Source organism: Lolium rigidum, chromosome 4 (assembly GCF_022539505.1).
Source record: "Lolium rigidum isolate FL_2022 chromosome 4, APGP_CSIRO_Lrig_0.1, whole genome shotgun sequence".
Lineage (NCBI taxonomy): Eukaryota > Viridiplantae > Streptophyta > Magnoliopsida > Poales > Poaceae > Lolium > Lolium rigidum.
The window spans coordinates 280,685,764-280,695,942 of record NC_061511.1 but is presented as its reverse complement, the minus strand read 5'-3'; the positions used below and the strand labels follow the sequence as shown (position 1 = coordinate 280,695,942).

The following is a 10,179-nucleotide window of genomic DNA, read 5'->3' as shown; positions in this document are numbered from 1 at the left end:
TTTTAGGCTTCCGAGGCGCTGACGCGTCGGGCCCGCGTCGGTTCGCCTCGCTTTTCGTTGTGTCCGGCGTGCCCGGTGTGTCCCCTGTGGGACGGGGACGGGCTCGGGCGCCGGACACCGTATCGGGGCGCGCCGGACAAAAATGGGCTTTGGGGGACGCGGCTGGAACGCATTTTTTGTCCGGCGCGCCCCAAATCCCTTTGGGGACGCGGCTGGAGATGCTCTTAGCTAGGTAGCAGGAGTACTCACAGTGTTGCCTTAATATCTCCCAGAAAGATATATGTATTCCAGAGAGATATTATGTTTTTGATATATACGAAAAGGGAACATTATCCTTCTTCTTAACGGGAACGGGGAAGATAAAAGTCGTGTAAAAGACCAGACCGAGAAAAACAGGACGACTAGACAGAGGGTGTGTAGATCATAGACGAGAAACACAAGCATCCATCTCCATCACAGGCCGGGAAGGGGCAGCCGCCCAAAGTTGTTCTCATCTCGGCTGGTCTTTTTCCCCTCTTTAACTCCCTTTGTTGGTGACCACTTCTTCCCAAAAGGTCACTGGTGCCGTTTCTCGACTGCCGATCGAATGGTTCCCCGCCATGTCCAAGTGTCTATCCGGAAAATCAAGCAGTATAGTTGCCTTTGTCGCAACCCGGCCGGCCTGGCCTACCTACCTAGTTGGATCGATGCTGTGTGAATCTACGTTTTGCAAAATTCATCTGAAAATCCTTCAATTCAGGGTAGTGCTGGTTAAGTGGATTGAATAGCTTAAGAAGTGGCAGAAACCAAGTTGATTTGTTCGGGTTCCAAGTGATGCGTGACGGCTCTGCTTATTATCTATTTTTTTGGAATCTTGCAAAGGAATTCCAGCTCAAGACCAACAAGTTTGTCGACCTAGCTAAAGGAACAAACGCGTATATCACATCAGTAGGAACACACATGCACCTAGTCTAGTAAATTCAATTACGAGAAGGTAATGATTTTTTTGCGAAACATGGTATAATTGTAGATGCTCACACATTCATACACTTATCTCTATGAACGTACGTACGCACACCTTATCCTTACCGAGCGCCTGGGTCCAAGAAATTGATCCAACGGATTTTGAGATTGACAAAGTCACCACTGGTGCCTCGCTATCGACGAGAACGTCATCTCCCACTGAAAGATTATTCTTCCTTCATGAGACATCAAAGTGTCAAATCTGGGTTTAAACTCTAGTAGGCAAGGGGTATCACTGCCCTCGTAATCATCCAACCACATATTGGTTCTCGAAAAGGTAATGAATTTGTACAAACTAATACATATAATTTTCCACATTCCTCCTAAAATTTAAATTTATTTCCGTAGTATACATTCACACTAAGAATTGCATGAATGATCTGCTGTGCAAAGCATGCCATTGAAAAAAGTGCCATCATTATGTGTGTAATGCATACTACTCTACTTACTATATATATATGGCACTAGAAGGTTAATACTCCTTATTGTAACCTCTCTAGCTAGCCATTACCATGTTAATCAGTATATACAGTTCAATCTAAGTCTCATTAGCCAGAGTATCATCATTAACCAAAGCCTCCACTCCAGTATATATCGATGGTGCAAACACCACTCTTATCTCCTCTCTCCTCCCCACCTACTTGCGCACCCCCAAATTATTTGCCTTTCCCCAGCTATCTCTGCTTGCCCTAGCTAGCTTTCTCGCCGGCCAGCCGCCGCCGCATCGTGCGCAGGCACGCTATGCGGGCAATTGGCACGGCGAGGGAGAGCCAGCAGCCATGAGCAGAGACATCGACGAAGGTAGCGCTTCGGCCGCGGCTGGAGGAGAAGGAGGAGGGGGAGCGGGCGACGAGGCAGCCGTCGACTCGCACGAGAACGACCTGGTGATGCCGGGGTTCCGATTCCACCCGACGGAGGAGGAGCTGATCGAGTTTTACCTCCGGCGCAAGGTGGAGGGCCGGCGCTTTAACGTGGAGCTCATCACCTTCCTCGACCTCTACCGCTTCGACCCATGGGAGCTCCCCGGTAAGCACTCGCACATATAAACCGCTCAGCTCAGATTAATCTCGGGTTCTCGGCCGACTGTGGTCTTATTAACATCTCTTGTGATGGTAGCAATGGCGGTGATTGGGGAGAAGGAGTGGTTCTTCTACGTGCCTCGGGACCGCAAGTACCGGAACGGCGACCGGCCGAACCGGGTGACCGCGTCGGGGTACTGGAAGGCGACGGGGGCCGACAGGATGATCCGCGGCGAGAACAGCCGGCCGATCGGGCTCAAGAAGACGCTCGTCTTCTACTCCGGCAAGGCCCCCAAGGGCGTCCGCAGCAGCTGGATCATGAACGAGTACCGACTCCCGCCACCCACCACCGACGCCGATCTCTTCTACAAGGTAATTTAGTGTGGGATCTTGGGGAAATTAGCGACCTTATTGGACTACTAGGGTTTTCAGTCGCCAGACATTGGGAAATTCCTAATCGTCGCTTTTTATTGGTTGGGTTTTGTTTGGTAAATTCATGCCAAGCTAGCTATATCGCTGGTATTCATGTTACTATACATTAATTTCATCTGCTACTTGTCCACCGCTAGCTTTTGTTTGTTGCCATGATATACATGAACACGTGACATGCTTTCTTTCTCTTACTTTTCAGATCTATGAGCTTAGGGTTTGCTTTTAGCTCCTTCTTTTTGGCATACATATGGGCATGTACAAAAGCTAGCCTTTTGAATTCGGAATTCCTCTTACTCCTAGATACCACTTGCATGTCCTGCAGACTGTAAATAAACTATTTGCATGTCCAAGTTAAATAGTCAATTTAGTTCCCCTTTGCCAAAATCCTCCACTATACTCTATTCAGACCCGACATTAACTGAAGCATTTAATTTCCCACCTCAGTTCATATGAAAAGCATGCACTCTATTCATCGGTCCTCACTCAATTTACTGCAACCTTCATCTAAGATGTTTGGTGGAGTAATTTCTTTAGATTTGACATGCCACGGTAAATATTGAATTTCCTAAGTGTCTCAGTCATGCATTCGTGCTTGCTTAAAGTGGTTAATCCGATTTAAGTTTCAGAAAATGTCTCATGCATGCAGTCGGAGATCTCGCTCTGCCGCGTGTACAAGCGCTCCGGTATCGACGACGGTCATGGACGGCCCTCCTCCAGCAACGCCCAAGCAGCCTCGGCGAGGCCGGGCACCTCACGCGCCATTATGGAGCCGGCCGGCCGGCTCGTGTCATCACCTTCTTCCGCGCCGCTGTCACCCACGCAGCAACCCAGCTTCCACGGCCTACTCGGCCAGGGCGACTGCTCGTCGACGCCGTTACCACCCATCATGGATCAGGTCGCCGGACGCAATGCTTCTCAGTTGCATCCACTGCCCCTGCCGCCGCCACCGCCTCCGAGACCGTGTGGCTACGCGACGGCGATGAGCTCGACAGCTGTGGTTGCGCCGGCCCAGAACGCGTGCACGTACTCGCTCATGGCCATGGCAGACGCAACCCTGATGGGCAGCAGCTCCACGCCAGGAGACGAGCTTAGCAGGCTGGTGGGACACAGCCAGGCCTACACTAACCACCCGGACCCGGGCGGCCACTTTCTCCCGACGCCGCCGCAGCCGCAGCCGCAGATGGCGCCCCTCGGCCAGCTTCCATTGTCACCCGCCACCGTCTCCGACAAGCTCTGGGATTGGATTCACCCCGACACCAGCGCCAGCAGGGACTACGACAGTTCTAGTTTTAAGTGACTCCATCACTCCACTCCAACCAAGTTAATGCAGCCTCGAGAGGAGGTTTCATATGCCAGTGGGCAGTGGCACTGTGCATAATTCGTAGGTTCTCACAGCTGCCTATGTTAATTGATCCGCAGTTAACTCTGAAAACCATCAACCCTAGACTTTTATTATACCATTTCACCACTCATCCACAATTATATGTCAAGTGGTATATATGATAAATTACAGATATATATAGCACTGAGTTCAGTTTAAGGTCTTCAGTCTAAATGTTCTGCAACATATCATGGTTTAATTGGCTCAATCTGATGTGTTTAACAGCTAGTGCAGCTAGTGCACTTCGACAGTTACTCAAAATCTAAGCCTTTGGTAACTCCTTTTAATGGTTAATTTGCATGGCACATGAAATAATAATGTCTGCATGATTGGAGGGAGACCGTTGCAGCAGGGGTTGGTTCTATCTGCATGCATGCATCAGTGGAGGGAAGACTTGCAGGTGCGGTAGGTGTCAGGTAAGGTGAGGATTAACTGGATTGTGCATGGAATGATTCATGTGATTATTTCAGCAGCTTTTGCTCTTGCCCTTTTGCTTAGTGTTTCGCTCATTGCTGTGAGACACTGGCTTGAAAAGGTGAAGATTATATAGGGCCATGCATCATACATGCATGCTGCGTACCATAGGTTTTAGTTAGTCGGTATCTCTCTCTACAGTCTGTATCAATGTTCCACGGAGTACAGTATGTTGTAGATGTGAGGGCCTATACAGCTGAGTCTTCTACTCCCATCTAGATGCAACTTCCAGCTAATTCGCCCGAGGTGACTGCAGCAAAGAAAATAATGCCCTCCTCAAAAAATAAAATTGGTGTCTACTTGTTATATAATATATCTTTTGCGGATATATTCTTTGGTTTTTGTATGTCATGCACACCCTCTAAACATCTCTTGTTATGATATAGTATCCATACTATATGTTGTGGGTATACTTTATGGGTATATCAACGGCATGGCCTAGATCCGGCAAGGCCGGGTGGCTCACAGGTGGTGATGTGGCATGCGGCCCATCGGGCGGCTCAGTTGCTGTTGATCGTGATGGATGAAGTCCAGCCCAGGAGCAAGGAGCCGGATCCCAACCGACCTACGAAGAAGGCCGGATCCGTGAAGACCCATGAAGTATCTGGATCCAGTACGACATTGAGGAAGGCGGATCCTTGACGTGCACGGCAATGTAATATTCCATAGTTAGGCAACTTGTATTCCGGCTAGGACTCTCCGTGTGAACCCTAGATCCGTGCGCCTTTATAAGCCGGATCCTGGGAGTCTTAGAGGCACAACCACAAATCATTGTAACAACGCGAAAGCGCCCAAATAATACCAGACAAGCAGCTGTAGGCCCTGTCATCGAGCATGTGTTCCGAAGCAGGGTAAATCGTGTACCACCGTCCCGAGGACTCTCCGCCCTATGGCCCCTACTTCTTCTCCCCCTCGTGAGGATCCCTCCTCCGAGATACCGTCGAATAGGCAACGACAGTTGGCGCCCACCATGCGGCCAGCGACTTCTGGAGGCCGGAACCGGGAGGGTTCTGCCATGGGAAGCTACGACGAATCCATCGCTGTGGAGCGTGTTCTTTACGCCTGGAAATTTCCGATCGTCCCTTAGGACGAGTGCTGGATTCCGGCTAGGACCGACCCCGTCAAGCTCTCCATCGTCCCAATTGGCGGCATTCACATCTTCATCGGCGAGACTGTCGATTCCGACGGAAACCCCTGGTAAGTAACGCTGACGCGACCGCCGCTGAGCAGGACGCAGTCGCGAAGATCCGATCTGAGACGCAGGAGCTTCCTAAGGAAGATTCCACCTTAGATCTGGAAAATTCAAAATCCACCCAATCCGCCCCTGAGCTTCCTAAGGCTCCTTTTTCATTACTCTTAGGCTTGCTATTCTCATCAAACAAATTTTCAGGAACAAGCCAACCATAGTTATTTTCTAGAGCTTCATGCATTCCTAGGAGCTTACTAGGTATCGGTACTTTAATCTCCCCTCCATCATTAATATTATTAGTGTACTTTATTCTATCCATGTCCATCTTTTCAAGTGTTCTTGCAAAGTCGGTATAAAAGCCAAGCCTCTTATGCTTAATAAAAACTTTTCTAGCTGCTTTAGCTATATCTTCAAATTCTCTACGAAGGACTTTTAGAACAAAATTTCTCTTTTCTCCCCTTTCCATATCACAGAGTGTAAGAAACATATGTTGAATTATAGGATTGAGATTAACAAATCTAGTTTCCAACATGTGTATCAAACGTGCAGCTTGCACTCTCATAAGTAGGAGCAACTTTTACTAAGGGTGTATCTTCAAAATCTTCATCCATACTAACATGGGTGAAAAATGCTTCTATATTATCTCTTCCAATTATAGACCCTCGTCCCACTGGTATGTCTTTTAGAGTGTACTTAGGAGGAAACATGATGAAATAAACAAAAGATAAATAAAGTAAATGCAAGTAGCTATTTTTTGTGTGTTTTCAATATAGAGATCAAGACAGTAAATAAAGTAAAACTAGCAACTAATTTTTTTGTATTTTTGATATAGAGAGCAAACAAAGCAGTAAATAAAGTAAAACAAAGCAAGACAAAAATAAAGTAAAGAGATTGGATGTGAGAGACTCCCCTTGCAGCGTGTCTTGATCTCCCCGGCAACGGCGCCAGAAAAATCCTTGCTGTTGGCGTGGTAGTAGTTAACACACGTCCGTTGGGAACCCCAAGAGGAAGGTGTGATGCGTACAGCAGCGAGTTTTCCCTCAGTATGAAACCAAGGTTATCGAACCAGTAGGAGTCAAGGAACACGTGAAGGTTGTTGGTGACGGAGTGTAGTGCGGCGCAACACCAGGGATTCCGGCGCCAACGTGGAACCTGCACAACACAATCAAAGTACTTTGCCCCAACGTAATAGTGAGGTTGTCAATCTCACCAGCTTGCTGTAAACAAAGGATTAGATGTATAGTGTGGAAGATGATGGTTATTTGTGAAGAACAGTAAAGAACAATTGCAGTAGATTGTATTTCAGATGTAAAGAATGGACCGGGGTCCACAGTTCACTAGTGGTGTCTCTCCCATAAGATAAATGGCATGTTGGGTGAACGAATTACAGTTGGGCAATTGACAAATAAAGAAGGCATAACAATGCACATACATATATCATGATGAGTACTATGAGATTTAATCAGGGCATTACGACAAGTACATAGACCGCTATCCAGCATGCATCTATGCCGAAAAATTCCACCTTCAGGTTATCATCCGAACCCCTTCCAGTATTAAGTTGCAAACAACAGACAATTGCATTAAGTATGGTGCGTAATGTAATCAACACAAATATCCTTAGACAAAGCATTGATGTTTTATCCCTAGTGGCAACAACACATCCACAACCTTAAACTTTCTCGTCACCGTCCCGGATTCAATGGAGGCATGAACCCACTATCGAGCATAAATACTCCCTCTTGGAGTCACAAGTATCAACTTGGCCGAGCCTCTACTAGCAACGGAGAGCATGCAAGAACATAAACAACATATATGATAGATTGATAATCAACTTTACATAGTATTCAATATTCATCGGATCCCAACAAACACAACATGTAGGATTACAAATAGATGATCTTGATCATGATAGGCAGCTCACAAGATCTAACATGATAGCACAATGAGGAGAAGACAACCATCTAGCTACTGCTATGGACCCATAGTCCATGGGTGAACTACTCACACATCGATCCGGAGGCGATCATGGTGATGAAGAGACCTCCGGGAGATGATTCCCCTCTCCGGCAGGGTGCCGGAGGCGATCTCCTGAATCCCCCGAGATGGGATTGGCGGCGGCGGCGTCTCTGGAAGGTATTCCGTATCGTGGCTCTCGGTACTGGGGTTTTCGCGATGAAGGCTTTAAGTAGGCGGAAGGGTAGGTCAGGGGGCGTCACGAGGGACCCACACACTAGGGCGGCGCGGCCCCACCCTTGGCCGCGCGGCCCTGGCGTGGCGTCGCCTCGTCGCCCCACTTCGTAATCCTTTCGGTCTTCTGGAAGCTTCGTGGAAAAATAAGACCCTGGGCGTTGATTTCGTCCAATTCCGAGAATATTTCCTTTGTAGGATTTCGAAACCAAAAACAGCGAGAAAACAAGAATCGGCTCTTCGGCATCTCGTCAATAGGTTAGTGCCGGAAAATACATAATAATGACATATAATGTGTATAAAACATGTGAGTATCATCATAAAAGTAGCATGGAACATAAGAAATTATAGATACGTTTGAGACGTATCAAGCATCCCCAAGCTTAGTTCATACTCGCCCTCGAGTAGGTAAACGATAACAAAGATAATTTCTGAATTGACATGCTATCATAATCTTGATGAATACTATTGTAAAGCATATGAGATGAATGCAGCGATTCGAAGCAATGGTGAAGACAATGAGTAAACAAATGAATCATATAGCAAAGACTTTTCATGAATAATACTTTCAAGACAAGCATCAATAAGACTTGCATAAGAGTTACTCATAAAGCAATAAATTCTTAGTAGAAAGCTTTGAAACAACACAAAGGAAGATATAAGTTTCAGCGGTTGCTTTCAACTTCAACATATATATCTCATGGATAATTGTCAACACAAAGTAATATAACAAGTGCAATAGGTAAACATGTAGGAATCAATGCACACAAGCTTGATACAAGTGTTTGCTTCGAGATAGAAAGAATAGGTGAACTGACTCAACAATAAAGTAGAAGATAGGCCCTTCGCAGAGGAAGCATGGATTACTATATTTGTGCTAGAGCTTTTCATTTTGAAAACAAGAAACAATTTTGTCAACGGTAGTAATAAATCATATGTGTTATGTATAAGATATCCTATAAGTTGCAAGCCTCAATGAGTACAGATCTGACTACATTGGCCCAATGTGTTTTGGCAGGATGATTCGAGAGGAACAGAAGCCAAAGAGCCTAAACCTCAAGCTATCCGGAAACCTGAAGCATTATGATGGCAGTGAAAGGCCGGATACCTGAATCGAGGATTACTACAATGCAGTGACCTTCGTCGGAGGAACCCCCAACATAGCCTGCCGCATGCTCCAGTTGTACCTTGTGGGTCCAGCCCGTATCTGGCTCAGTGACCTCGAGAAAAATTCCATCTTTTGCTGGTTCGACCTGAAGAACGCCTTCGAGAAGCACTTCAGAGGCACCTACAAATGGCCTGCCACGACAAGCGACCTACATGCATGTATCCAGAAGAAAGGTGAAACATCAAGGAACTTCCTGACCCGGTGGTTGGCAACCAGGAATGAGTGTGAAAACATCAACAATTGCACAACTATGCACGCCTTCATAGGTGGATTGCAGAGGGGAGGACTGCTCCGGCATAAGCTTACTTGCTTGGTCAATGAAAACAAGCTGACCTTGGATGACATGATGAACATCGCCAGCAATCACACTGCCGTTGATCACGATGCAGACGGAGACCTCGCAGCCACAGCCATACCCCTGCATCTGCAAAAGAAGAACTGCGACAACGGCGGCAGCAACAGCGGAAACAAGCGGAAAAATCCCCCTGATGACCAAAAAAGCGGCGGATCGGACATGCTTGCCATGGCGTTCCAACACGGAGGTCAAGGAGGTAGAAGAGGCCACAGTCGTGGAGGCGGAGTTGGCAGGGGCCAGCAACGTGGCGACGAGGTCACCGTTGCCGGAACCCGCGCTCCCCAAACCTATGAGGAATACAGGGATATGCCATGTTTAGCCCACATAGATCCGGCTACTGACAAGTCCTCTCACACCAATCACAACTGCAAGTGGGTCAATGATCTCAAGACTGACCCGGAAGCAGGATACAAGCGAGCCCGCAAGCACCGCCCACGCGGCAAAGGAGGCAAGGGAAAGAACAAGGACAAGGAGGAAGACAGTTCCGAGGCGATGGATGAGGATGACGCTTTGCCGGATCCCAATGAGGGTTCCGCAGCTAACAAGTCCAACCCCTTCGTCAAAAAGAGTGCTAGTGCATATCACACCTTCCTCGGAACTTCGACTGTCCGCGCTAGCAAGTCAACTCTCTGGATCCTAAACGCCACAGTTCTGGCTGTGCCGCAGTATGTCAGGTGGTCGGAAACTCCGTGTACGTTTGATAGGGAGGATCGCCCCACCATCATTCCTAAGGAGTGCTATGCCTTGGTTGTAAGTCCCCGCATCGACGGGTATGATTTCTCCAAGTGCCTTATGGATGGCGGAGCTAGCTTGAACATTATGTACCTGGAGACTCTGTAGAAAATGCAGCTTACCAAGGAGCAGCTCAAGCACAGCAACACCGAGTTTCATGGGGTGGTTCCGGGCAAAAAAGCAAACTCCCTGGGTAGCATCAGACTTCCCGTGGCCTTCGGCGATGTTAATAATTTC

General features: G+C 47.6%; 1 protein-coding gene across 1 annotated transcript; it reads left to right on the top strand.

The window, feature by feature from the left end:
* The first annotated feature begins 1,642 nt into the window (after positions 1 to 1,642).
* Positions 1,643 to 3,993, top strand: LOC124705406 (protein FEZ-like). Its single transcript, XM_047237132.1, has 3 exons — positions 1,643 to 2,028; positions 2,119 to 2,393; positions 3,100 to 3,993. The coding sequence occupies exons 1-3, from the start codon at positions 1,782 to 1,784 to the stop codon at positions 3,748 to 3,750; spliced, it is 1,173 nt and encodes a 390-aa protein (XP_047093088.1). The 5' UTR covers positions 1,643 to 1,781; the 3' UTR covers positions 3,751 to 3,993.
* Positions 3,994 to 10,179: the final 6,186 nt, after the last annotated feature.